This window comes from Carex rostrata, chromosome 7 (genome assembly GCF_964058835.1).
Source record: "Carex rostrata chromosome 7, lpCarRost1.2, whole genome shotgun sequence".
Lineage (NCBI taxonomy): Eukaryota > Viridiplantae > Streptophyta > Magnoliopsida > Poales > Cyperaceae > Carex > Carex rostrata.
This window is the reverse complement of record NC_135924.1, coordinates 9,884,502-9,912,309: the sequence shown is the minus strand read 5'-3', so window position 1 is coordinate 9,912,309 and position 27,808 is coordinate 9,884,502. Positions and strand designations below refer to the sequence as shown.

Genomic DNA, 27,808 nt, shown 5'->3' with positions numbered 1-27,808 from the left:
AATAAATAGTAATAATAGATAGTTGAAATAATATATGTCATGCAAATCCAAACCAGGGTGAAAATAACAATAGAGGTGATGTCAATAATATTGAAAATAAGACATGGAGCGATCGACCAACAGCCTTCTCAATCTTGCCACGTTAATCCTGACGGTGACATTTTTGGGATCAAGCAGATCGCAAGTTTTATGCCATCAATTTGTTAACACAATACGACCAGAGCACACCGCAATCCATTATATAAATTCAGAGGCGGATCCAGAATTTTTGTCAGGGGACAAAAGAATATCAAATAAGATTTAAATAGTTTATCGGATTTAAACTCATTAACTGATTGAGTACTCGATCAAAAAACAATACTTTGACTTATATTTTTCAATGCTCAGACTTATAATTTATAATGCTTTAACTTAAAATTTTAATTATCGATTATAATTCAAGAAATTTATTTTGATTTTAACACTAAATTTAACCCGAATTATAAATCAAACATTCAGAGGGAGGCAAAAAAAATTCCAAAGAGAAGCAAAATCGATCGGTATTAATAAATCACCACTAAAATTCGAAATCCGAGCACTACCCTCGCCCCTGGTCTACTCTGAATCCGCCCCCGTATAAATTCATACATCACAATCGAAGTTTCTCTTAAATTTTCTGTCCATCCACGTTGTCCTGTTTTTCTCTGTCCAAAGAGACAAAATTATCTGTTGCTGTCCAGGAATATGCTCTTTAAAAACCAATAACAATCTCTGTCAAATTAATCCAAATCGAAAGAAAACAAAAAAGATTAATATCCTCTTCATTATTTAGACTGTATTTGACTTTTCAGATTTTGCAAATCATTTGATAGATCGTCAATTAATTTTCAAATGTAAACCATTTTTTTTGGGGGGGGAGGGAGCTGAAACCCGTAGGCATATATTACAAACATAAAAGTTTTACAAGGCATACATATCCATCACAGTACAAGAAGAGGAGATCCATATGATACACAGCTATCGCTCATGACAGACAAGTGCTCCCTGATACAAAAGAAACAGCAAGCTACTGTACCAGTATATGTAATACTTCAATTGGTTAGCAAATTTAGTACGTAAATGTAATACTTCCATTGGTTAGCAAATTTAGTACGTAAATGTAATACTTCAATTGGTTATATTAATAAGCATTGTGCAGAACCGTGGGCTTAGCACAGTGGTACGTATGTTAGATTTACAAAATTAACATCTGAAAGTACTAAAATGTACCGGTTTAAAAACAGTAATGATAATAAATAAGCATTCTGCCTCCTGTCACATTCGTCAAGTTAGTTGTCAATATATTTTTTTGACTATCAATAATGTTAAATGAGCACTATTCTGCTAAGATGGGCTGAAGTGGGGGAAGAGAAGAGGCCACTATTCCACCATTAACAACTTTAGGTTGCTAAACAATATTACCATTATTCTCAATAATTGAAGAACAGCGTTTTTCTGTTACTCTTCTCGTTAGCATTCTTTCACCATTTTTTTTCCCAAGTAGCACTATTCGACCTTTATCCCATATTTTGCCAAAATAAGACCAAGCAGTAAGTCCTGATTTTTGCTCAAACACCACATACTCATACAGACAGACAGGCAACTTTGTCATGTCGTCAAAGAACACTATAATCCCAGACCATATTGGCTAGGGGTACACAATATCTTTACATATATTCTCTACAAAAGGGTATCACCCCAGCATGAACTGAACATCGAAGTTAGAAGGAAGGAACCCCCCCAAAAAAGAAACCAAAAAACAAACTAACATAAAAAAAAAAAAAAAAAAAAAAGGAAGAGAAAGAAAAGAAATGAGCAGGCAACAATCAAAAGCCCTATATGCAATTAACTGCATAAAAATCAGAATCAATTACACTTTATATTGCAACCATGCTAGCTTATTATTGTCTTTAATGCCGTCTCGTGTTAGAGCTGCGTATTGTCACCCCGTGTAAGAATTTTGTGTACCCAAGAAAGTTGAGCTTTCCATCTGATTTTCTTATCCAATCTTGTATTATTGAATATGCTGTGGGTCCCAGGTTCAACTCCTGTAAAAGGAACACAGTTCATATTGAACCTACAGTAACCTTACCAGACCCTCACCTAAAACCAGTTCTAAATAAACTCCAACAACAATTATACCAAAAGCCGGCCGAACCCAACATAAAAAATAATATAAAATATAAGCCTGAGAGTTGTTAACTCAGGTAAAATATTTGGGATGTAGAGGCTAAAAAGAGAGTCAGGTCAGAAACCAGTTCAAATAGATTCCAAAAAGACAAGTGTTTTCATCTAGAGGGATCCAATGTCCATATTTTCGGTGCCCCATCATGACCTCAGTAATAATTCATAATTCAAATTCCAAACAAGAAGTGTGAACCATTGATCTTGTCTTATTTCTCAAGCAATGCATTCATGCTAGAAATCACAAAATGTAGAGTTGATTTTGTATTATCAAGCAGATGAAAAATCAATGATTTATCATGATTAATTTGCAGCATTCATTTCTCTACATTTTGATCTTGTACAAAATGGAATTTAAAATGTAGTACTTTTTGATATGAATGCATTAGTTTAGAAACTATCAGGTAATGGCTTGGGTTAGTTCAGTTAAGGGTTCGGGTTTACATCCCTAACAGCCTTTCCCCCCACATGTAACGAGAACCACCAGAACCAGACACACACTGAAGCCGCACAGAACCCAAACCAACCTGAGCAAAACCAAACTAAAAAAAACCCAAGGTAGTACTCAAACATTTATTAAAGAAACAATTAGTAGTACCTGAGCTAGTTCTTCAATAGAAATTGTGCGATTGCCCTCCCGCTCAAAGTGCTCAAAAGCAGTACTAGCAATTTGTTCCCAGTTGTCTAAGGCTTCAAGCTGGTATGGGCTAATGGCAGCTGCACAGAATTCTTCAAAATCCAACTTCCTATAATGTAGCGGCTCCAGCTGGATGAGAAAATGCAAAATGTGATGACGGTTGCCTTGCTTCATTGTTCGATTAGCAAAAAATGTACCCCACAGTAAGGCATGAAAATAAAGAATGTGTATGCACTATGACAACTTGCAGACAACCTATCAAAGCAGACGAAATTAATTGATCTCCTCTTTTGCTTACCAAGAGTTCGGCTAAGAGTTCGGCTCAGTTGTGATGCAGTTTGGGGTTGTTTAATAGAGAAAACAGGCAAACCCAGATAAACAAAATTGTGTTATTAATACATCTTTTCCATCTGATATACTCGCCCAAAGAACTATACTGCTGTGTGTATTAAGTCGACATACATTTCTATTACTGGAAAATGTAACCTTTCTTCTTTTAATAAAAAAACAAATATCTAAACATGTGAGATACAATCTGAGAAAGACAACTATTTTTCTTTAGAAAGAGCAATAAATCAAAAAGGAAGACACATACTGCACTCAAATTTTCAAGAACTCTGGACTCTTTCATTGCTTCAGTTGAGTTTTGAAGGAGAGCCTGCCAAATTTTCAAGTTATGTAAGCACAAGATAAATATGCACACATTCATGTGCCAAAAACCTAAGCCCAGGAAACAGATGAATGGGGTGGACAGGCCCCCACTCATAAAAAAAATATGGTAAATTGTTTGAGAAATTAACCTGCTTGAAGCTATCATAGGTGATCCGGCCATCCTTGTTGGGTTGAAGAAGGTCAAATTGCAACCGTAGATAAATTAACTCTTCCTCGGTTAGAGCTTTCGACAATGCCTGCGGGAGTACAAAGTAGTAGTGATGCGTGTTATGTTTAGAAGGAATATTACCATAATAATCATCTAAACCAAATTTAATTTTACTTGAGAGAAGTCACCTTCAGTGCGGCTCGTTTGAGAGGGGTTGCACGGAGATAGTGCTTGACTAGTCTAAATATTAGTATGTCCACTGGTATTCTCCTGTTTTCTTCTCGCAGCCATGGATGTGCTGTAGCCAATTACAAAAAATGAAAAAAGGAACAATTAGTCTTTGTCTGTGGTACATCAATTAAATACAGCATAGAAGGCATATCGACCAAATATAAGTCAAGCAAAAGCGTCCAAACAATATCAACAGTAGGGTAAAGTTGTCAACATTCAACCTTATCTTTAGCAAAGGAGGTGTAATTTGAAAACAAAGGATAATCTTTTTTTTCGACAGGAAAATAAACTATTAATTAAGACAACATATAGCTCAGTCTAACAGCTTACTAAGAGCCTGAACAGCAGTCATTCTCTTTCGGTAATCCTTATTCAAAAACCGCTTGACAAAATCTTTTGCCTGGGGAGAGACAGTGGGCCAGGGGGAGTCGTCAAAATTAGGGTCAGCCCGCAGCACAGAACGGAAAATTCCAGACTCGGTTCGGGCCCAGAAGGGGCGGGATCCACACAATAAAATGTATGTTATCACACCGATGCTCCAAATGTCGGCCTCTGTGCTGTATGATCTGTGTAGCACCTCAGGTGCCACGTAGTAAGCACTCCCTACGATGTCATTTAGTCTCTCATCTGAAAAAGTATTTAATCAAAATAAATTTATCGACAAACCATTTTCAGTAAATTAATAATATATTAGACTTGAGGCTGATAACCTCAAAAAATGTTTCGAGCAATCAAGCAGTAAATAAAATATACATTTTTTATTGATATGCAAGTACATTTTGCTTGATATAATTTTTTTCAATTCTACAAGAGAATCTGGAAAGACAATTGGTACGAGTACATTCATATTTTAAGATATAAATTTCAAATATCTGAAATAAGGACCTGGTCTAATGAAATCAGAGAGGCCGAAGTCGATCAATTTCATTGGAGCAGATTCATCCCTTGTTGTGAACAGAAAATTCTATAACCAAAGAAAAATGAAAACAGAAATGTCGCTCAGCAAAAATGTGAAGAAATACTGATATAAACAAGTTAGTGAAGTAGCATTGATGCACAGAGTATAATGAAATGCAAGAACAGACCTCAGGCTTAAGGTCACGGTGTACCACACCCTGGAGATGGCAAAATGCCACCACATTCAATATTTGCACAACAATCGATTTTGCGTCTTCTTCGGAATACCTTCCACCTCTGAATAGTAAAGAAATAATGTATTAACAATGAAGTTTTGAAAACTAAAAGAAAGAATAAAAACAAAAATATTATAAAACAATGACAGAGGAAATTGAGAAATGTTGTGTGTTTTGAATATCATAAATGTGATAATGTTAAAAACATTGTTATGAATATTATTAACTTGATTATGTTTTGGACAAGAACAATGACAGAGGAACAGCAGCAAATGAGGACATGGATGCCTGTAGACACTGATCATCATTCCACTACAAGACTGGGACCCCACCATGGAAGGGTAGCTGGTGATGACTACTGATGAAGAAGACTCAGCTTAAGCTGCTTACTGGGATTAATATTTGACTATGAACTGTTTGTTTTTGTTATTACCTGGCTCTATGAATACCTTTTAAAATTGATGTTGTTAGTTGGACTGAATGCCAGTTGAACAATGTTAGTATTTTGCTAGGTACTCGATGGTCTACTAGGAGAATGTTTATTTCCAGGCAACATCCATCGTTATGAGGAAACTGTAGTAACTTGTAATTTACTTGTTTCTAAATGAAATGGGCCTAGTAGCCTTATCTCAAAAAAAAAAAAAAAAAAAAATACCTGGCCAAAATTCTGTCAAGAAGCTCTCCACCCTCACATAACCTATGATGATGACAACAAGCAACGTAAATATCAGTTCCAAGAACAGTACTGTTTAAAGTGGAATTTAAATAAAGAAGGACATACTCCATAACAATGTAGACATTTAAGCCATCCTCACATGCATCATAGAATTTGACGAGATTTTGATGCCCGGACAAAGCTTTCAATATTTTAACCTCTCTTCTCACATCTTCAATTGATATGGCCGTGGTCATCTGTTAAAGAAACCAAGTTAAATGTGATTTTCATACAGTTAATATGGCTGTGTTCATCTCAGTAACTTTTATCCATTTTCACAGCATCTACAGGAAACAACTTAAAAGTAAACACACCAGAAAGACCTCAAATGGACTAGAGGAATTAGATGGTCTGACTAATTCAATAAAGAATTTTGGAAAACACTCTGGATTAGGAAAAGCGGAGCATGCAAAATTCTGCATTAGACATCCAACAGTTCTAAGAACAGTAAATTTTATTTCTCTGTTTCCAACTAAAAAACCTTGCAGTTTTCAATAGTTGTTCTCCCATTTTGCACTTTGACCAGACAAACAATTATTATAAACCCAAGCACTTCCATGTTTCAGAACTTCCTCCAGAAGAAAAGCAAGGTCAATAAGAGGTGGCTAGCTTGTCTCCTTTTAAAAAAATATATAATATATATATAAGCTCATAGCCTCATAATGTCAAATGTCGATATAAATAATAATTACAAAAAGAATAAATAGATTGTCACTCCTGTAGAAATAAAAAATTCAGTTGCCAGTAACTAGCACAGACAATTGAACAGAAAACGGATGAATCTCATTCAAAAGAGATATCAGTGATTAGCATTCTGTTTTATTCCAATTTCACCTAAGCTGGTACTATCAGACAACTCACGAATCCAGTAACTTAGTTTAATTGGAACTGAGATTTTGAAAACACTGTAGAAAAGTCAAAATTGAGATCATGTCAATTCAACCCAAAAAGGACTTGGTCAAATTGTAGACTCCACTGAATCAAGTAGTTTGCTAAAATCTAATTACAAAAACTGGAATTCACTTGGTTCTTAGGAATTAGATTTGCAGAACAATAAATCACTGAATGCAATTCATTAGGCAATAATCAGGTTTCAAGATCATTAGTAAAAAAAACCCAAGAAACACAAATCCAAAACACAAGAGATCCACACTTTTAGATGTATTAACGCACCTTAGCTTTAGAGATGATCTTCACCGCCACCGTCTGCCCCTTGAACTCGCCTTTCTTCACTGTCCCCGAGCAAGTATGACCAAAATGCCCCCGCCCGACCTCCTTCCCCAACTCGTACTTGGCGCCAAAATTCTTGCCAAACCCGAAATTCTTATCGAGAGGTCTCTCGATTTCTCCAGTTCCATCTTCTGGTATCGGCCCTTCCTTCGGCCTCTGCGGCCCGAACCGCTTCACGATGGAGGCCTTGATGTGCTTAGCTGGCGAAGGAGGAGGAAACGGTCGTTTGAAAAACCGCCGTGGCGTCGACCTCGCCGGAGACGGCGATACGCCAGCAGGGAGCGGACTTCCCGTCACAGTACCAGTCGGGTACGGACTGGGCCACGTGGCGTTCGACGATTGGTGCTGGTATTGGTGCGTGGGAGTTGCTGGAGCAGTACCCGTCTTGTGGTGACGTGGCGTGGCGTGTCGGCTCGTCGGAGCACTGGACGGTTTTGGTGGCATCCGATCCTCATCGTCTCCAGTCACAGCGATGTTCCTGCCATGGCACTGCCCCATGTGTGGCTTATCTCTCTCTCTTTGTCGACTGGGATTTCCCTAAAAATTTGGGAAAAGAACAAAATTCTCCCAGAAACAAAATCTGGGTCCGTATATCTCCGGGTTTCTAAATTAGGGTTTGGTAGGGTTCGGTCGGAGTGGCGAGATTTGGATTTGAGAGAGGTGAAACTTGAAAAGGAAGCAGAAGAATTGAAGAAAGAGAGGTTTCACTATTTCTGTTCATGCGTATGCGATCGAGGAGGAGAAGACTCCGAATCCCGTAAACTTGGAGGGCGGATATGCAAAAGTGAACGAGCCGTTGAGTTCAGAGGAAAAAAAGAAACTTCCGGGGTTTCTTTTGGGATTTTTTATTGTTTCTTTGCATTGCCTTGGTTTTGTACTGGCGGCACAGCTGACAGCTCTATTTGGTCGTAAAAGATTACGTGGAGATTTTGCATTACTCACAATCCGTGATGGTGTCTGAGAAGGATTACGGGATTTCACGCGTCTCGTCTGCTGTGCAGGATTTGCTCTAGAAACACGGCGTGTGGCTTAATTGTCGATATACGAAGGCATGTTATTCTCACTTATCTTTTTTCACATCACGCTACCTGACCAATTGTTTTCTTTTCTAAAATTCTCAAACACTCTACTGTAATCTTTCCGTAAAATTACGATGTACGGTTGTTTTACTTTTTTTCAGGTATTGTCCGGGAGTCGAGACTGAAAAGAAAAATATTTCCTTACTTTCGTACATGCGGAGCTCAGGGAAAAAATGACGAAAGAAAGAAGAATAAATGGAAGCTGTGGTTGTGTTTTTGTCTGTTACCAGAAAAAATAACAATATACCCAGAATTGCTTGCAAAAGCAGTTAGAATTTTATAATCAGGAAATTTGTTTACAAAAAGTGTTTTCAAAAATTTGTTTACAAAAATTTTATAATCAGGAAATTTGTTTTCAAACCGCCGCTGCATAAAAATCAACTTTTGTATTTTAATTATCGGGCTTTTGTTTGCTGATTTAATAATCAAGATAATAACAAAAGTGAGTTTAATTGTCAGCATAAATTAGGTTTAATTGTTTATTTAAGCTCTTTTGAAAGTGATGGTCAAGGCAAATCTACTTTAGATTAACATTTCAAATATTCAAACATTAGTTTTGGACTAATCAACCTATTTTCAATTTCTTGCAGAAGGCGGCTCGTATACTAATGGACAAAATCCAACCGAAAGATGTACAATTTGACTTATTATATTTCTCTTCCTTTCTTTAATTTTATTTAAAAATAAGATAGACTCTGCTCATAATAATTTGTATGCAAGACTTTTAATGATGTATTAAATTTGCCGGTACTAATTTGAAAAAATTGTCTGTAATTCAAATTTAGTAGAATTGGGTGGGTCTTATTAATTGTCATAAATATTAGTGAAATATTTTAGGTAAGGAATATTCTTAAACTTCTTATAAAGTCATGTGTTTATACAGCATATTAACTAGTCATGTAGGAATTGGATTTTGTTCAAAGGGCTTTTGACAGAATCTCATCCAAAGCTGGACCGTTTGATTTACTTTAAGATTCGTACCAACATATTTAAAACTTAATAAGTTTAAATGACTCTGTAAATCTAAACCATCCGTGTAAATTTTAACACAGATCGGACGGTTTACAATTGAGTTTGGATGAGATTTTGTCCAAAACCAAACTCCACCTCATTTATATCCTTTGATTGACGAGTAATTAATCATTGACTATAAATTTCCGTAACTATTGATTGTGAAACAGAAATTTTAGTTGGACTGAACAACAATCCGATTTGATTTATTGAAAAATGAGGGAACATACGGACAAACGAAGAAGAGTATTTTTTTTTTTTTCATTTTGTTTGACTGTCAAATTTTTCCTTGAAAGACAATATTCGTGTCCCTCTTGCCCCCCTTATTTTTCTAAATCATATTTTCCACATTGTTATGACTTATGACCTATAATAATAATAATTGTTGTGGTAATAATAATAATAATAATCAAGACAATATTGATAATAATAAGTTCAAACCATCAAAAACAAATTTCCATATTCTAGATTCTAGATTGTCACACATCAAAAGATATCTACTAAAAAGGTAATATGACCAGGAAATTTAATTCTAAAAAGGTCCCGGATCTTTTAAAAATCCCTTAAAAAATAATGTTTCATTTAGCTGCAACAGCAGAGCATATCATCATCTTGATATTATACTTTGGCTGAAATGTTAAAACATTTCAAATTGTACAGAATTCCTTTTACTATGTTTGGTCTCATATGTTTGTGGTGTTGTATAAACTAATTAGGTGGCCAAAACCTAAATTGAGATGGAATTGCATATCATTTTTAGTATATTAAAGAGTAATTTATTTTGGAGGGCCCTCAAAACTTTACATATCAAGAGTAAATTTATTTCTTACAAATCATTTAAACCTTAATTTGTTGTAATTAGGTGCCTACACACACTTGCGCGCACAGGGACAGATTCATCTTGTGAGAATGAGGGTCACCCAGTCTTCGTTTCTTTTAAAAATATGGTTCTTGGATATGATTTTCCTGTATAATATAGAGTAAAATACTATGAATACCATAAAATTGATTCTCATATTTTAAAAAAAAAATTATATAATTGACTCCCACTGCGTGTTTGAACCCCATAAGTTAAAAGTCTATCTCTGCACCTACACATACATAAATTGAATCATATCATTAAAACAAATGGGTCAAATTTATATAAACAATACTCCTGAATTAAAATAGTAGAGTTCTATCTTTCTTTCTTTTAAAAACAAAAAAGCGAAAATATCGAACAACATAGCAATTTGTTGTTACTATCATTAGTATCAGGGGCGGAGCCAAGTATAGTGAATGGGATTAATTGACCCCCATTAATTTTTTTTTTTTTATATTTCTATATAATTTTTTATGATAAAATGCTACAGGTGCTGTCGAATTGACTTCCATTCAGCATGAAAAAATTTATATAGTTGACCCCCAATCTGTATTTGACCCACATAACTTGAAAATTTGGCTCCGCCTCTAATTAGTACAAATATAGTCTTGTTGTTATTCCTAGCGCAGATATACTTTTTTCATTCGTTGATAGTAGTGTCAATAATCCATTAATGTTTTTACTAGCGAACTTAATATTCGAAAAATTCAGCAGTTCAAGAGGATAAATCAAAGTTTCAAGGATCATTTTGTGATTTAGCTAGGGTTTGATTTGTTTGATGACCTCCTACATATTACTATTAAATGATCTTTAGATTCCTCGTCTCCCAATAAAGGTTTTTGTAGTAATGGTGTCTTGAAAATGTATAAAAGGTGTTGAGAATTTTTTATTATGAATGTGATACAGAGTATAACCGGATTTAACTCTAACTAATCCATGATATTGACCTTTCATTAAAAGAAGGATAATGTGAAATCACACTAATTGAGGTTCTATTCAGCAAGACTATACCTAACACCAGGATCTCTCCACAGATTATAAATGTTGCAATCCGTGTAGCGAATCATTAACCGTGGTTACAAAGACTGAATGAAATAAAAAAATAAGGACAGTGTGTAAATTACTCGAAAAATTTTCGTTACCGCCTTAATATTTTAAAATTCTGATATTATCATTGATTTATGCATAATAAAAAAACTCACCACGTGTGCACCGTGGTGCTGCGCATGAGTTTCATCTGTTTCACCATCAATTTGAGACCGACATCATCATGCACAACACTGAGCTACGCATGACTCCTTGGTCATGTGCAACACCACAGTGCGCACGTAATAACATATGAATTTTGCAGAAATCAATGTTAAAGCCAGAATTTTGAAATATTGAGGTGGTAACTAAATAAATCATAAATTACGGGACTAATTGAATTTTTGAAAATCAATTAAATGACCAATCAGATATAAGCATTAGGTTGGATGTGCTAACATTTTTTATATAAATGTGCTCTTTTTTCCTAAAATATTTTTCGCATCGTTTAAAAATTGAAAGTGTTAATAATATGACCATTAAATATGACTACGTGAGGTCGTCAATTATGTATAAATTTGAAAAATCGATATTTTTGTCCGTGAATAATTAATAATAAAATAGTTACAGAGAATAAATATAATATTAAAATAATCAATAATAAATGTCCAAGTACAATAGAATGAAAAATGAGCAACAAAACATAGTTGGGATTGCAAAATTATAACACTGCCATATTCTATTAAATCACCACACCAAAACCTATTACTCTCTCTAGTGACCTAGTGGATGACATCATTTCGTCCATGTCCCTGTAAAGTCGAGAAATTATAATTTTATCTAAAAGAATTTATCCAAACCATTAATAAAGTTGATTTAAAAGTTGGCTTGGCTTGAAATTACATCAACTTCATATACTAATTATTGCATTATTTCCTTGAGCAATGCAATAATTGAACTCGTTGATACCACACTTTAAATATTGAGATTATTAAATTAAAACGATATAGTATCTGCCTTGCCAACTGCGTTGAAGTCAACATATTCATTGAATTTATAATGTTTATTTCATGCTTTGAAAGAAAAAAAAAAAAAACCCAACAAATAATCATTCAAATTCAATTACTTCTTTATACAAAGTCAAATTTGCAAGAGAAAGATATTTATTTAAACATAATAACACGCCAGAAAGGTTTACCAAGTCCATACAGTAAAATTTGACCTACAATATATAATAATAAAAAAATAGAAGAAAAATGGAACTGTATATACCAATGACAAAAAGGAAAACCACTAAGCACCAAAAAGAGCTACGGTCTATTCAAAGGAGGAGAAATTCCTCACGAATTATATTTGATTGTATATCTCAGAAGTTCTTACAATGTACGAATAAAATAGGAATCCTTCTGTTTTTTTTCTTTTTCTTTTTTGTGAAAAACGGTGATAGTCAGGTTCAGATTTTATTCATTGAGGTCCAAAGTGTGTTATTTTCTCTTACAAACGAAAAAAAATATATAAAAGTATAAAAAATAGAAGTAAGCTATAACCTAAAAGAAAATAAAACTATAAAAAATAAGGTATATAAAAGTAAAAACTAATATGAAAACTCAAAAGCTAAAATATTCGAAAATGTAATATCAGTTCACTTTTTGAACCCTACTGTCGGAACCAGTTTGTGTACTCTCTTCGTTTTTCAGCAATTACAGAGTTTACTGTTTTTATTTTGTTCGTAATATCAGTTCACTTTTCGAACCCTACTGTCGGAACCAGTTTGTGTACTCTCTTCGTTTTTCAGCAATTACAGAGTTTACTGTTTTTATTTTGTTCGTAAATACCCTTCTACATCTTTCTCATCAAATCACAAATGTCGCAGTTATTTGTATCTTCCGAAATAGAAATTCGGTTTTTCTTTTTATTAAAGAGTTATGGTATACTCTAATATCTATTAGATGCTATATTTGAGAACTGAACATGCAATCTCTCCGCAGAGAGACGAAGTCATACCACTACAGTATTACACCAAATTCGCTGTTTAGAAATTTGGCATTTTAATTAGACAAATTTTATTAAAGAGTTCTGAGTATATTTGAACTGTCCATTTGGGATAAAAAAAAATTTAGATAAAAATAGAGCTAAGTTCTTTAATTTTAAATATTCATAAAAAATCAATCTAGTTGGATTTCGATGCTGCGACTTTCTGTACAAGCATATTAGATAAAAAAAATTAGATTGCATGTTAAAATTTTATCGGCCAGAATAAATTACGAAAATGATAAATACAATATGGAATTGATTTATAACGTCTAGTTTTAATTGAACGATTTAAATTTGTCTGAAATCTCGAATAAATTCTGTATAATTAGGGGGGAAATTTTTTTTTGTAAGATACTGAATGCATGACATATCAGATTTTCTGATGTAATTGCTGTTAAAATTTGCAAGCGTTCTTTAAGTGGCCAAGGACACTAGCAATAAAAATCGGAGAATCTTTAAAAATAAAAAATAAATACCCCGTAGGTGAAAAAAAATACAACTCACAACCGCTTCCTTTCTACCTAAATTATCACCGTATATTTAATTTCCAATGGCTATGAGGCCCAAGTATAAAACTGCTCCAAAATAAATGCAACCGCTCGGTTCTCGTGTAAACAGTAAATGCCCTCTCTCGCTTCTGAGATTTTTTTATCTATAAAAAATACTATAAATAATATAGAAAAAGAGAAAAAAATACTTCTAATTTGCAATACATAGAGAGATATGTAGCACTTATTCCAGTTAAAACTGGTAAAAATTTAAACATTTTCTTTTTTCAGTTGTCAGCTTCACATGACAGAGCCACAAAGTTTGAACATGTACCAATTTTACCGATTTTTTTGTTAATAGAAAAAATAAAAATAAAATATAGATTATGGTCTTAACATTTTGTGTCAAAAAATATAAAAAACATTATGGTTTATAACGTTCAGGACACTATAGTTGGACGTTATAAACCATAACGTCCAGTTAATTCGATTGTTAATGATCACCAATTAATCAAAAATACTATAGCCGGACGTTATGGTTTATGAAGTCCAATTACAGTGTTTTTTTTTCTTTTTTTTGCTATGGTTTGCTGTACAAAAAAAAAAAATGCAAAAAACAAAACATTGTAACTTGACTCTATAAACCATAATGTCTAGCTACAGTGTTTTTTGTTAATTAAAAATCATTAGTGATTAGATTAACTGGACGTTATGATTTATAATGTCCAATTACAGTATCTGGAGGTTACAAACTATAACATTCTTTCTATTATTCAAAATCTAGCAAAACAATTTTCCATTATCAATAATTTTTTTTCCTATTAATTATAAAACCGGACCAATTTTACAAGTCTAAAATTTGAACCGAAATAAATGTTACATCTCCTGTGCATCGAAAATCGAGACACTCGTTTTCTGTTTGGGTGACACAGAAATAGCGCTAACCCAGGAATAGCTACTATTCCTGGCGAGCTATTCTCAACACAACACGTTTGGGTGAAAAAAATGCTATTCTCAACAAAGAAATAGCTCGGGTTAGCTGCTATTCCGCTATTCCTTAAAAATGTCGGGTTAGCTGCTATTCTGAACTCAGAAATAGCTGATATTCCCAGTTATTTTTTGTTTCATCCAAACGGATCCTATATATTATTTTATAAAATTCTCTTTGCTTCTAGTCTAATTTGTTCTAGTTTGATTTAATTTTTTTTTATTCCAAGTGTCAATTCAGATCCAAGTAGGTTGTATTTTGCAACTTTGGATAGTGAGTCCAGAAGCCTGGATGTGAACTAATAATAGACATCAGCAGAATTGGGATTTGAGACTAAACAATACAATGCAAATAAACATATACCGTTGAACAAACTTTTAGGTGACCTATTACAATTGAAAATTGCAAATTTTATAATACCGCTACTGTACCACTAAGCGTATTCTGGCGTACAAACTGTCTTTGAACAAATCCATAATTTGATTCTCCAAATATTTTAAAAGAAACAAGAGTGAATTTGTTTGTCCGGATATATTATCTTTTTTTTTTTTTTAATTTTGTGGAGAAGGTGAACCAATCCAAGCAAGGGATTAGTGGAAATAAACATATTTAGATTATATTTCTTGAGTGAGTCTATGGTACTATGCATATCACGGGTTGTTCCTGTGCTACGGCTCTATATTCGAGTTTTTAAATTCTAACGGTCGATCCGAACCGTTCATCTTGTTCTCCATATTAATATGTGTTTGGAGACCAAATTTTACATTTTTTGAAAATTTTTTACTATTTTTTTAGATATTTAGAAAATCACATGATCTGAAAATTCTAGACCATCCAAAAACAGTGATTTTCAATAAATTTAAAAAAATAGTAAAAAAATTTCAAAAAAATGTAAAATTTGGTCTCCAAACACATATTAATATGGAGAACAAGATGAACGGTTTGGATCGACCGTTAGGATTTGAAAACTCAAATATAGAGCCGTAACACGGTAACAAATCGTAATATACATAGTACCATAGACTCATATTTCTTTTAAATTTTATTTCATAAATGTCATGGAGGAAGTCCCTCCTGGCCTCCTGTAATGCTCTATAGATACATTTTGTTTCACATCTATTGTATATATTCCTTGTAATCTTGAAGAATATTACAAATGGAGATGGTTTAATTCTCTGTAGTGGCAACTGAACAAGTTCACACACATCTTTGTATTATTAGATAATTGTGGTAAAGCACTGTCTGTTACAAGTATTGGTTAATATTTTTAGATCTCTTGTATGTTATTTTGTACATTATTTATCAAAAGGAACCTTTCAATGCGTCATGTTTTTCATACCTCATCATACCTCATATTTTATATCTTCGTTTTCAAAGTCTAAATTGTTGGCCCGAACCGTTCAACATATATCCATACTAAAATATGGTTAGGGATGAAATTTTATAATTTTTGAAATTTTTTTAACTATATTTTGAGATGGGTAGAAAATCATTGTTTTTTGAACGGTCCAAAAACAATGATTTTGTATCTATCTTAAAAAATAGTAAAAAAAAATTTCAAAAAATATAAAATTTCATCTCCATGCATATTTTAGTATAAATATTATGTTGAGCGGCTCGGATCAAAATTTTGGACTTTAAAAACAAAAATATAAAATATGAGATATAATGAGGTATAAAAGGCATGAAGTATTTAGAATCCTCCTCATTTATTAGTGATAATTACAAGTATTTACAACAGCTTTTATTTGTGCATTATTGATGGATCTCTTGTAATGATCACTGATAAATTATTTTGTTCATTTTTTATAATATTCCAAGAATAATTGTCATTTTCTTTGTAATTTTATAACTGGACGTGAGATCTAAAATGGGTAAATTTCGCTGGAGGTCACTAAACTTTGTTATTTGTCACGAATTGGTCACTCAATTTTGATTTGTCTCTTTTGAGTCACTCAACTTTGTTATTTGTTCCAATCAAGTCACTTAACGTTTTCCATCCAAATTTTTAACGGAATATGCTAATTCCGTTAGTTTTTTGGATGAAATATGCTAATTCCGTTAAAATTTTGGATGGAATGGGTATATTCCGTTAATTTTTTGGACGGAATAGGAATATTCCGTTAAAAATTTGGATGGAAAACGTTGAGTGACTTGATTGGGACAAATAACAAAGTTGAGTGACTCAAAAGGGACAAATCAAAGTTGAGTGACCAATTCGTGACAAATAACAAAGTTTAGTGACCTCCAGCGAAATTTACCCATCTAAAATTGATTGAAAACATTAATGCATGCACACATCATGCTCCAAATGCATTCTAGCAATATTTATTTGCATAATAATTGATGTAATTAATACAGATCACTTACTCTACGTCTATTATATAATATTTGAAAAAATGACTTTCATTTTTTTTGCTGTTTTATGATATAAAATGTGACCTGAATTGGTAGAAATCACGAATAATTGAACATAAAATGCTGAAAATGCATTCTAGTTGCTTACATCAGCGTATAAAATTGAACACTTGCAGTTTTGATTTGTACAAATTTTTATACGCATATATAATTAAAGCATGCTATTTCTGCATATATCTAATAATATTTCGAAAACAAATGATATTTCTAATGATTTCAAAACATCAATACATACACGCATTTGTGTTATAAATGCATTACAAATTATTTTGATAATTGCACGATTTAATTGGTGAAAATATTAAAAAGACGCATGTGACTGGCTATAAATGCTTTCCAACATCTTACATGTGCACAAAGATTTATCTCCTATTTAGAATTAGCATGAACAATTCTTTTTACATAAAGAGTCAGGCTTGGGTGCAATGGATATCATAAGGTCATCTGTGCTACGGCCTAAAAATTTTATCGTATAAACTTCAAATTTCGATTTAAGTAGCTCATTAAATTAGTTATATAATAAACTTGTAGAATATAAATTTTTATTATTTTTGAAAATTTTTTAACTATTTTTTATGATTTATGAAAGATGACAAAAAATAACTTAAAAATAAAATAAAATAGTCAATATTTTATGTTATTTTTTTGTCATATTTCATAAATCATAAAAGTAGTTAAATACTTTTAAAAATAGTAAAAGTTAATATTCTATAATTTTATTATATAACTAATTTGCTGAACTATTTAAATTAAAATTTAAAATAAATATGATAATTTTTTTAAAATCATAACACGGATAACGTTATACTATCTATAGCACCCAAGCTCTTCCTCATGGTCCGAATTCATTACAAGTTGCATAAAGGTTTGGTTGCGTATTAGTGCTACGAATAAGGCTTTTTAAACCCAGCTATTAGCTTTCAACCTCATTTTCTAATAGACCACAATTTCGGCCCAATGGGCCGATCCGACCGGCTTGTTTCTCCTCTTCCAGATTTACCTTAGACCAAACAACGCAGCATCAGTCGAGACTCGGATCGGAGAGAGAGAAGGAGATGAGCATCACCGGAGCAGCGGGTTATCTGGCGCGGCGAGCGGGGCAGAAGGAGCGCGTGCGCAGCCTTTATCGCAACGCTCTCAAGGACACTCTCAACTGGGCTGTGCATCGCCACCTCTTCTACCAAGATGTACCGTTTCCCCTCTCTATCTACGAATTTTTGTTAATCGGCATGATCGTGTTCCAGAATCTGGGTTTTGATCCGTGAAATCGAGATCTGGGCGGTTTTAAGTCGATTGAGTCTGTTTTTTTTATTGCTTTTGTCTTTTTCTCCCTTCATGGACAATGGTGTGTCTGAGTGTTGACTGAATTGATTATTTGGTAGTCTTGTAAAGCATTGTGCACTCTTTGAGCTGGCCTTGGTGGGTGATTTTAACTTGACTTGATTTTGAAGTGAGAGGAGTTTAGATATATGTTCCTATTTTTGGTTCAGGATATAAAGGTAAATACTATAGTACTGGGCTACTGGTTACAGAGCTGCAATTTGTAATGAAAGGGATGATTTTAGGAGGCTAGGAGACATATTTTTGTTGTCTTCCAAGATATTATGTATTTTGTTTATGACTAGACTGGAGTCTATCGAACTAACTAATATTTGTAAATTTATTCTCTAGGCATCGGAACTGAGAGAGAAGTTTGAGGCCAATAGGCATGTGGTATGATGCTTCTTTCTTTTCTTTTATTATTTTCATTTAAACCTACTGTTCATTTGTTATGTGTTGGGACAAAATCTCTGGTCATCTCATAGTATGATTGGCACAATTGATTTAATCTTTCATGAGAAACAAGGAGATATTGAGATCTTTGTGTTCATAAGTGTATTCCATTTGTTATGTGATTTGTTTTGATATATGCCACTATGCCAGTTAGATAATTGAAGTTAGAAATACCTCAAAATTGTGACCAGTTGAATATAGGGTCTATTTAGATGCTGGTAGTTTGTTTTCTCTCCTAATAGTTACCTAAAAATAAGTTTTTTATAGTTCTGTTGGTTGCCTTTTGTAGTTTAAATAATTGGCAGCTTGGTGTATGCAGATAGTCAAATGTACTATATAGCTTTGTGAAATCAGGAATATCTCACATTCTTCTAGAAATGTAGGCAATATAACACACCTATACTAAACATGAAAACATCACACATGTACTATTTCCCCATATTACTACAAAAGACGCCTGAGGTGACCCATCCACTGTTCACCCCTACAAATATTTGGAGGCAGAGGGACTATTCGGGCACTTAAGAAGAAATGAGCAGAAGAGGTGTCTTTATATGTGAAGATTGTGGTACTTTATAATGCCATTTTCCAGTCTTGAAGGGGTTGCACATGATTACTTACTGTCATTTTGTAGGGTAATGTTTAAAATTTAAAATCTTTTTATTAATTTGGTAAATTTGCAGCAAGACCTAGACGCAATTGACAGGCTTATTGACGATGCAGAAGTACATTATAGAAATTTCCAGCATCCTGATCCCTATATTGGTATGTTAAAACATCTCTAATTGATTTGAATTTGAAATGTTCCAGTACCCTGATCCTTCTATCGGTGTGTTAAAAATCTCTCTATAATTGAATTGATGCTTCATGTTTTGTTTTTGAGCCATGTTCTCACAATGTCAATGCTTACTGGGCTTGAATTTTCAAATGTATTACATTAACTGGCTTTATGGTATAAACAAAGAAATACACCTGCCTTATAGGGCATCAATATCAGGTACCAACAAGTCCTGAATTGACGTTCAGGTTTGTAAGGATTGGAAGGTGATGCTGCTCTTTGGAGCTTCAATTATTGTTGACAGCTTTTGTATATGTTTTCTTAAGGTATTTTCATTTTCATTTTTATTATTATTTATTTTTTGCAGTGCCTTGGGCTCCCGGTGGCTCCAAATTTACTAGGAACCCTCCACCACCTGAAGGGGTAAGGTTTTCTTTTCATATTTTGTACACTAAGAGCTAGATGCCAATGTAAATTTGAAGAAACTAATAGTGGGGTTTATAAAGTATCATAGGCACTTTCAATTGTATTATGATATGATCGGTTTCAATTTGTTACTGTAAAAAGGGAGCAAGCTAAACCGATAGACCTGTCTGAAGATTTCTCTATCCATTTCATCAATGTTGTTATTAACCCTTATTATTATTTCTCATGCAGATTGAGATCGTTTATGATTACGGAAAGGAAGAATGAGTGGAGCTATATTTTTTCAAGCAATGCTAAGCATTTCTTTGGTGCATTTGTTTTCTTTGTACACCTTGTTTAGCATGTCTGATATCAAGAGCACTAATAAATAAATGTTTCTTTGACATGCATACTTTCTTAAGTTGGCATTCTCTTTATTTTGCTAGTACAGAAAACACGATCTGTCTGCCTCTTAGTTTCTTATGCTATGCAAATTTGCTGAGTAACTCTTTTGAATGGCATGATCCGTTTATTTTTAAGGCCTGGTTAATTATGAAAAAAGAAAATATAAAATATTTGTGGTTTATATGGCAGCAAAGTTCATTTCCGAGAATGAAGGTCAAAACATGCGGCTGTTTAGTGTTGCTTGTGCTTGCCTCTCTCTATTCAGTAAATTGCTATTCGTGTTTGGATGAACTCTGTTCTCGGAATAGCTCTGCTATTGTCATTTGTAGGAGCAATCCAAACTGACGAGGCAATTCAGTGTTGATTGGGCTTTAAGGCTGAAAATTGAAAACAGGAAATGATGTTGAAAGAATTTGTTAAAAAAACTGAATCGTGGCCTGGCAAGATTGTCAGGCAACAAATTAAATACTGAGCCTAAATATTTTTTTTCCCCACTGGGTTTTGCATACAAAAATTCAGAGTTCTGAATAGCACGCTATCACTATAGTATTTTCGGACCATAAAAGCTCTAGCGCTATAGGCGCTACAGTGCATTATAGCATGCTATAGCTGTGCAATACGAGCATAGCGTCATTTTTAGTTGTTTCGCTATGACGCGATAAATGCTATTTAAACTTTTGCAAAAATTTATGGTTGAAAAAGGAAAAACTTCTGATTTCCTGAAATATTTGAGTTGCAAGGGCAAATATCCTTGCCTGATGGTCTCCTATACACTTGTCTGATCTCTTCTCAACACTGGTACTAGTATTACTGCGTGATCACATGCAGGTAGTAATTGAAATATTTTAGGGCTAGTTTATAGAATTTAACAGTTTGTGATGTCTGAATGTAAATTTAATAATTTGTCCCTATCAGAGGGAATTTTCTGCATTCTATGTAAAATTTATGATGTTCAATATATAATCTCTGTATGTTTCTGCAATATTATATGTTTTTATGTAATATGTAATTTATTCTACTATTCTAATTATACAATCCAAACAACATTTTTATTGATCCAAATAGCATAAAATTAACACTATTCTCTCATAATTCGGTCAATGCTATTTTTGCACTATTTTTTATGCATCTGTTTTGAAGAACCTTACTAGCCTATATCCAAAGAGATTCAAATGAAGTGACAAGCTATCAACCAAATGTATTTCGAAGAAATAAACTCTTCTCATCCATTTTTACAACTGCTATTGGCAATACATCCAGTTTATGATGTCCTTTGATGCTTGTGTTCTTTTTTTTTTTAAATTGTTTCTCATATTTCCCAATCATAATTGAAGGAACTGCTTTTACAAACCTCACTAGATTCGTGAAGGAACGAGAGAAACCAAAAGGTAAACTAACAACCCAGAGCATATTGGTAAGGGTTTATTTTCATCTTGTACAATTTGTTTAAGAAATTTGATAAAGAAAAAGCCCTACTTTTTCATGATCAATCATGCATTTCAGAGATACATAAAAAAATCATGTATTTTAGAACTCTATAAGATTAAAAAGAAAGGGGGTAGGTTTTTTTGTTGTTACTTCTCCTTGATGATAGCACTAAGTGCATCCTTAACAGAAGGATACTTGAAAGAAAACCCTAGCTCTTGTGCTCTCACCGGAAGCACTCTCTGTCCATCCAAAACCTGAAATCCAATATACATCAGGCTTAGTTGCCACTAGTAGACTTTTCAACAAAGAAAATAGACCGAATATAGACCCCTGGAATAGAAAGATTGATAGAATGAGGAGGTATAATTACCACTGAGGCACCTTCACCAAGAACTGCCTTAAGTGCAAATTCTGGCACAGGCAGCCAAGAGGGCCGGCCAGTAACTTGACCTAGTTGGTCACACATTTCTGACAATTTGATAGGATGTGGTGCCGTTCCATTGATTACTCCTGAGATTTTAACTTTAGATGTTAGATGTCTGATCCTGGAATGTATTTTTCTAGTTGAGCGAGTCTATGGTAATATGCATATTACAAATCGACTTGCCCTATGGACTCATATCTCTGGTTTTAAAGTCAATACAGTCGATCTGAATCCTTGAACATGATCTTCATATGAAAATGTACTTGCAAACTAAACTTTACATTTGCGCATGAAAATCATGTTTAACGGATTGGAACACAACTGTTTGAACTTTGAAAATAGAGATATAGGTCCATGGCACTGGTTGATCCGTAATATGCATAATACCATAGCCTCACTCTTTCTAGTTTTTGAAGCAGCAAGCAAGTCCGCTACCTTTATAAGAAGGGTTTACTAGGGACTCGTAAATGAGGTTCACCAAATCATCAATGTGTATCCATGAAAACCTTTTTGAAGTTCAAGCATCAGATCGACATATTAATCAGAATAACTAATTAACTAATATGAAAAATACTCAAATGAAACATGCAAAATGGAGAAAGTACCACTGCTGTCCTGAACCGAGTGGTCCACCCGCAAACATCATAAAGAGAGGTATCATTTTTGCTGTAAAATGCATAAAATAGAAATTCAGTCATCTGGTTTTTCATCTGTATAAAATAATGTACAGAACAAAGGTTTATTTATACAATTTTAATTTTTTTCCTTGTATTGGTTTGGTTTGGAGCTGTGCCACCTAATACTGATACTGTCTGGAAATAAACACAGCAGTATGATATTCCTGGTTAAGAATACTAAAAGGTTATACAATAAAATATTCAAAAAGTAGAAACCTAAAGCTCCACCATCCTTGCCAAGAACAACACCAATCCGAATTAGCACCAATCTAACATCACTATTCACCTCTCGTGCTTTTGCTTCCCACTCTCTACAAACCTGAAAATTATGACTTCACCACTCAAAATGATATGCCACAACTTAAATCTACATTTGACTTGGTAAAATGCTAAACCAGAAATGAGATCATTACCTCTGACAAGTAATCCTTTCCAGATGGGCTCGTCTCATCAAAGCTATGTGTTTCACTTGTACCTGTGAATCAGAAAGTAAATGATAAATTTTAAAGTCAATTTTTTCACAAAGTTATGGGAGTGGGTCAGGCTTTTCGCCTTTCTTTAATTTTTTTTTTTTTTTACAAAGTTAAATTCTACCCATTAGTCAATTTTGACCTACCATAATAACCAACAGCCGTTGCACTAACCAAGACTGACGGTCTCAAATCACCAGGTGCCTTATTTATACAATCTACAACCTTTAAACAATTTTTCACATCAACAAAAATCACTAATGTACTGCAAATTTTGAAAATAAAAGAGGAAAAAAGAAAACAAATATCAAGTACCTTTGAAGTGGCATTGATTCTGCTTTGTTTAATCTCCCTCTTGACCTGTATTTTGATGGAACATCAGACATTTTATAATAATACATGACTTCATATCCAGTCACCATCAATCACTGACCCCCACCCCCTTCTTTATGTTCTACTTGAAATTTACTGCACAATCTGAAATTTTACACAGATATCCAATCTGGATTGAGGCTGAATTAAACTTCAAGTTTCCCAAAACAAAAAAGAAATGGAAAAGAAAAGACAAAAAATCAACCTCAGGCGACCACCTAGTGCTGATGGACAAACCAGCTAGGTTCACCACAGCAGTTGATCCTCGGATGCATTTCTCCCATTCTCCTACCTCCGCAATTAGAATTCCAGAATACTTTTGCTCTGAAATTGTTTATTAGATAGTTCAGAGGATGTCTCCAAAGACGCAATTTTAATGAAACTATAAGTTACATTATCCTTGTAATTTGGAAAATATCCTTTAATTATGTCACTAAGAAACACGAGAAATATCCTTTGTACCTTTCTCCAGAAAAAAATATGCTTGACAACATGTCAATTATGGACTTTTACTCTTGAGGAATTAATGCAGGAAATAGGGTAGTTTGAAGATTCATTAAAAGAAATTGGAACATAGTTTGATGACATATAAGAACTTATTCCAGATTGCAAGGAAATGATTAGGTCCTTGCTTCCCTTCCTTCTTCTTAAAATTACATTTTTCCTTTTCTCATTTTGTTTTATCATTTTAATCAAGAAGATAGATGATAGTTCTCAAACCAAAAAAAGAAGATCATTTACCTTCTTACCAGGAAATACTACTCGTGCTTGTGACTTAGATCTTGTTAAAACATGCACCTTATGATCATCTGCAACATTATAACTTTTTTATCAGGAATGTAGCAGGCTAACATTTCTAAAATAAATCATTCTATATTTGTTATAGTTTATTTTATATTCATTTGGCTATGACTTTTAATAATACCTGAAATCAACTTCTGAACCAATCTTCGACCAATAAATCCAGTTGCCCCAGTGATTGATACTGTCATCTGATTTGCCTGAGATACCATATATGATGACCATACAACATAAGATCTTTATTTTTGTTCTTTTCTTATTCAAAATGGAGGTATGAATAAAATATGCATCATGAAATCTTTCTAGATATGAAAGATTGCAATCGGTAATAAAATTGATAGTTTAATACAACCTTTATTTTGATAATTTAGTTTAATACTACCTTTGAACAAATCACCCGGCTTTTCCTAGCATTGCTTCCCTACATTGATTCATGCACTCACCTTTTTAATCATTATCAAGAATTAACGCAAAATAAAGGTACAAAAAGAGAGAAGGTAAAAGAAAAAAGCAAGTTAAAGAGATATTTGCGCACCAGAAAAGGGACCTTGGAAGGAGAGAGAATGGGGGCTGGAGTTGTCTTGTTTGTTTGAAAAAATGAAACCCTACCGAGCTCCATTTGGTACTGACAAAAGAAAACTGTACTCGGTAGGAACCGAGAAATGGAAAAGCGAAAGCTAAAGAAAAAGCTTGAGGAGATAAGAGAGCGTGAAATTGTGAGGTGGTTTGAGAGAGAAAGAAAGGTTTGATTTAGCGAGTACAGATTCCCTGAAGTACCTCAAATTTTGGGTTTAGATTTTGACCGTCAGATCACAATCCGGACATATCCGGCCAGAGGTGGAATGCACTGGAATCCTTTAATATTCTTTCCAAAGAAGATCGGACGGTTGGATCCAAAACCAAAATTAAAGGTACCTTAGGTGATATGAATTATGATTTGGCGGGGAGGCGTGTAAACTGGAGAGCCACAGCAGGATTTGTTGTAGCTAACTTTCCTCTCTTTGCTGTTATTTACGGGATACTCCTAAAAAAAATCTAAAAATTACGGATTTGTCCTCTAAAATTCATAATGTCATCATCATATTTATCATTTAAATTTATAACACTCACAAATTTTACTAATTTATTGACTTTTCTAATAAAACTCATTATAAATTTACAAAGTACACATTTTTACCCCTTATTAAAAAATTCAAACTTTGTAACATATTAAATAGACATATTTAGTTTTCTAATTAGTCAATTTTAAGAGCAAATGGTTCATTTTCTTACTTATTTAGCACAAACAAACATATATCTAAATGCTACTATGTATGTGTCACAAATAAAAAAATGAATCATTTATTTTCAAAAACCGATCAGTTAGAAGATATAAATTTTTTTTACGCAAACTACATATTTTTATTTTTAAATAGTAAAATAAGTACTTTATAAATTTAAAATGAGTTTTAATAAAAAAATTAATAAATTAAGTAATATGTAAATTTCTGAAATTTAAAATGGTAAATATGATACTATAAATTTAGAGGAAAAAAAATGCAATTTCGAGATTTTTCCAGAGGTACATATACATGAAATTCCTTTCTTTATTAATGAGTGACAAAAATTGTGGTCGGCAAAGTAATAAAATTTTGTGTTTGGTCCATGAAAGTTCGAAGTTCCTGTGCCCCGTTTGAACACCTAATAAATAAACTTTCTCGCTCAAAAGTTTAATTTATATGATTTTTTGTGACTTGTTCATGGGGATTACGACCTTTTAATTAATAGTTTATTAAATCTTAATTAATACTACTTAAACATGCATTCACAATTGAAACTGACTTCGTTTGAATTGACTTATGAGTAGAAGAACTCATCTATTAATTAATATACCAAAGAGGGAAAATTTAAAAACATGTGTTTTATTCACAAATTTCTACCAAGAACAAATAATTAATTAATTTGCTTCCAATTTCAATATCATTGCTGCAAAATTTATATTACATGACTCTTTTTCTTACAATCCTTTTTGCTATATTCATATATATCATTTTAGTGCCTCTTCTAATCAGTACTAAAAAAGAAACCTGAAACATATATATGAGAAACACATATAATTATAACACTGACAAAAAAATAAAAATACAAGTCGCTAATTTCCTAAAAATGAAAAAAAAATATTGCAAATTTCATTGCTTCTATAACTTCCTTTAAACTTTTCTTCTTTTTATTAATTTTTGGACTAATTATTATTTTCATCAGCTTAAACCTCTAGCTTCAGACCCCTTCATTATCCTCAACCTCTGACATGAAGATACAAACATCCTACAAAGACACAAAAGAAAGAGAAAATCAATTTATTTGCCAATTGTATATTTTTCTTTTAGTATATACAATATCATTCATTGTATAATTAATTACCAAATATCCATTGTATCAACAACATGCTATCCAAAAATTAAGTTGTGATTGTTTCCTTTCCTGGTTCTGGTTAATTCTATCACCATTTTTTTTATTCAATCAAGAGCATGGAAGCCAAGAAATAAGAAAAAATAAATTAAATTCAATACTTACTCCCATGGTACATCTCCAACAAGCATCAAATCTCCATCTTTATCTTCATAAGTGATGGCATATCCTTTCTCATCATAGCCTTCTGCCCCTCCTATAACACAAACATATCAAAACAATTATAATTAGTACAAATCCCACAAAATTAATTGCTTATAGGTCAATATGGCTAATATATAAATATATCCATATGCTTATTCTTACCTAGAGAGGAACACTTGAACATGCCTTCCAATATAATCCTAAGCTCTTTATAGCCATGAAGAATCTTGAGATCTATGTTTCTCAAGTAAAGAGCACCATCCATGCTAACCTTCACATACACACCACCAATCTCATCGACCGCTTCATTTCTTCTGGCGCGGAAACTATTCATACGCTGTGCGCGTACCGGCGGCCATCCGACTGCTTGTACCCTACCATATGGACCATAAATATGTCAGAGAGAAGAACATCAGACAATATATATATATGCCTAATTAAAAACAACACAATTATCAATAAATTGTGAGATTGTTTGATTATAAATTAATATATGTTTGGATGTTGGCTTACTTAGATTTTGTATTTTGATCATTAGGCCCTGATATCGCCCGTTTCTTAGGCCGTGCGGTGACTGCCGATGTAGCTTCTTGCGTGTCAACACCTGGAGGCGCGAGTTTTAACTCGGTGGCCTTAAGATATTCCACGTTGCGGCCATAGCTCGATTTTCCTTCCATTGCAAATCAACTTCAACCTTAGAAAAAAACAAGTTGCTCTAATCCTTTTCTTGTGTTTCCTTGAGAGGATCCGAATTAATTCTAGTTTGTGTGAGAAGTTTGATAAAAAGGGTATGTGTTTTAATTTCTAAT

At 33.2% G+C, this 27,808-nt stretch overlaps 4 protein-coding genes across 6 annotated transcripts; 1 reads left to right on the top strand and 3 right to left on the bottom strand.

The window, feature by feature from the left end:
* Positions 1-1,622: 1,622 nt before the first annotated feature.
* LOC144556487 (CDPK-related kinase 3-like) lies at positions 1,623-7,772 on the bottom strand. Of its 2 annotated transcripts, XM_078304846.1 has the most exons (11): positions 6,912-7,772; positions 5,805-5,935; positions 5,679-5,720; positions 4,976-5,084; positions 4,776-4,854; positions 4,221-4,517; positions 3,848-3,957; positions 3,640-3,747; positions 3,435-3,497; positions 2,801-2,968; positions 1,623-2,066 (listed from the first exon to the last, which is right to left on the bottom strand). In XM_078304846.1, the coding sequence occupies exons 1-11, from the start codon at positions 7,464-7,466 to the stop codon at positions 1,929-1,931; spliced, it is 1,800 nt and encodes a 599-aa protein (XP_078160972.1). In that variant the 5' UTR covers positions 7,467-7,772; the 3' UTR covers positions 1,623-1,928. The 2 variants fall into 2 exon arrangements, with proteins under 2 accessions (XP_078160972.1, XP_078160973.1); XM_078304847.1 differs by lacking the exon at positions 3,435-3,497 and having other exon boundaries at positions 6,912-7,754.
* Positions 7,773-17,853: 10,081 nt separating this feature from the next.
* Positions 17,854-20,455, top strand: CIB22 (LYR family of Fe/S cluster biogenesis protein). Its single transcript, XM_078304941.1, has 5 exons — positions 17,854-18,061; positions 18,546-18,587; positions 19,331-19,412; positions 19,793-19,848; positions 20,083-20,455. The coding sequence occupies exons 1-5, from the start codon at positions 17,930-17,932 to the stop codon at positions 20,116-20,118; spliced, it is 348 nt and encodes a 115-aa protein (XP_078161067.1). The 5' UTR covers positions 17,854-17,929; the 3' UTR covers positions 20,119-20,455.
* Positions 20,456-21,624: 1,169 nt separating this feature from the next.
* SULA (NAD(P)-binding Rossmann-fold superfamily protein) lies at positions 21,625-25,120 on the bottom strand. Of its 2 annotated transcripts, XM_078304939.1 has the most exons (13): positions 24,943-25,120; positions 24,790-24,828; positions 24,532-24,607; positions 24,356-24,415; positions 23,812-23,930; positions 23,550-23,594; positions 23,381-23,459; positions 23,178-23,239; positions 22,981-23,083; positions 22,693-22,753; positions 22,523-22,593; positions 22,034-22,173; positions 21,625-21,917 (listed from the first exon to the last, which is right to left on the bottom strand). In XM_078304939.1, the coding sequence occupies exons 1-13, from the start codon at positions 25,024-25,026 to the stop codon at positions 21,810-21,812; spliced, it is 1,047 nt and encodes a 348-aa protein (XP_078161065.1). In that variant the 5' UTR covers positions 25,027-25,120; the 3' UTR covers positions 21,625-21,809. The 2 variants fall into 2 exon arrangements, with proteins under 2 accessions (XP_078161065.1, XP_078161066.1); XM_078304940.1 differs by lacking the exon at positions 24,943-25,120 and having other exon boundaries at positions 24,760-24,809.
* A 1,219-nt stretch (positions 25,121-26,339) lies between these two features.
* Positions 26,340-27,808, bottom strand: LOC144556825 (auxin-responsive protein IAA31-like). The gene is made up of 4 exons (XM_078305280.1): positions 27,513-27,808; positions 27,162-27,373; positions 26,961-27,051; positions 26,340-26,711 (listed from the first exon to the last, which is right to left on the bottom strand). Exons 1-4 carry the CDS (start codon positions 27,674-27,676, stop codon positions 26,645-26,647), a joined length of 534 nt encoding a protein of 177 aa, XP_078161406.1. The 5' UTR covers positions 27,677-27,808; the 3' UTR covers positions 26,340-26,644.

Excerpts from the sequence above, each read along its gene's own strand:
- SULA (XM_078304939.1), bottom strand. The coding sequence starts at position 25,026 with ATGGAGCTCGGTAGGGTTTCATTTTTTCAAACAAACAAGACAACTCCA. Across the intron at positions 24,608-24,789 it reads GCCGGGTGATTTGTTCAAAG|GCAAATCAGATGACAGTATC; the intron begins GTAGTATTAAAC and ends ATGGTATCTCAG. Across the intron at positions 23,084-23,177 it reads GAAAGGATTACTTGTCAGAG|GTTTGTAGAGAGTGGGAAGC; the intron begins GTAATGATCTCA and ends CATAATTTTCAG.
- CIB22 (XM_078304941.1), top strand. The coding sequence starts at position 17,930 with ATGAGCATCACCGGAGCAGCGGGTTATCTGGCGCGGCGAGCGGGGCAG. Across the intron at positions 18,062-18,545 it reads GCCACCTCTTCTACCAAGAT|GCATCGGAACTGAGAGAGAA; the intron begins GTACCGTTTCCC and ends TTTATTCTCTAG. Across the intron at positions 18,588-19,330 it reads TTGAGGCCAATAGGCATGTG|CAAGACCTAGACGCAATTGA; the intron begins GTATGATGCTTC and ends GTAAATTTGCAG.
- LOC144556825 (XM_078305280.1), bottom strand. The coding sequence starts at position 27,676 with ATGGAAGGAAAATCGAGCTATGGCCGCAACGTGGAATATCTTAAGGCC. Across the intron at positions 27,374-27,512 it reads GATCAAAATACAAAATCTAA|GGTACAAGCAGTCGGATGGC; the intron begins GTAAGCCAACAT and ends TCCATATGGTAG. Across the intron at positions 27,052-27,161 it reads GTTCAAGTGTTCCTCTCTAG|GAGGGGCAGAAGGCTATGAT; the intron begins GTAAGAATAAGC and ends TTTGTGTTATAG.
- LOC144556487 (XM_078304846.1), bottom strand. The coding sequence starts at position 7,466 with ATGGGGCAGTGCCATGGCAGGAACATCGCTGTGACTGGAGACGATGAG. Across the intron at positions 5,721-5,804 it reads AATGTCTACATTGTTATGGA|GTTATGTGAGGGTGGAGAGC; the intron begins GTATGTCCTTCT and ends TCATCATCATAG. Across the intron at positions 2,969-3,434 it reads TTCTTGAAAATTTGAGTGCA|CTGGAGCCGCTACATTATAG; the intron begins GTATGTGTCTTC and ends TTTCTCATCCAG.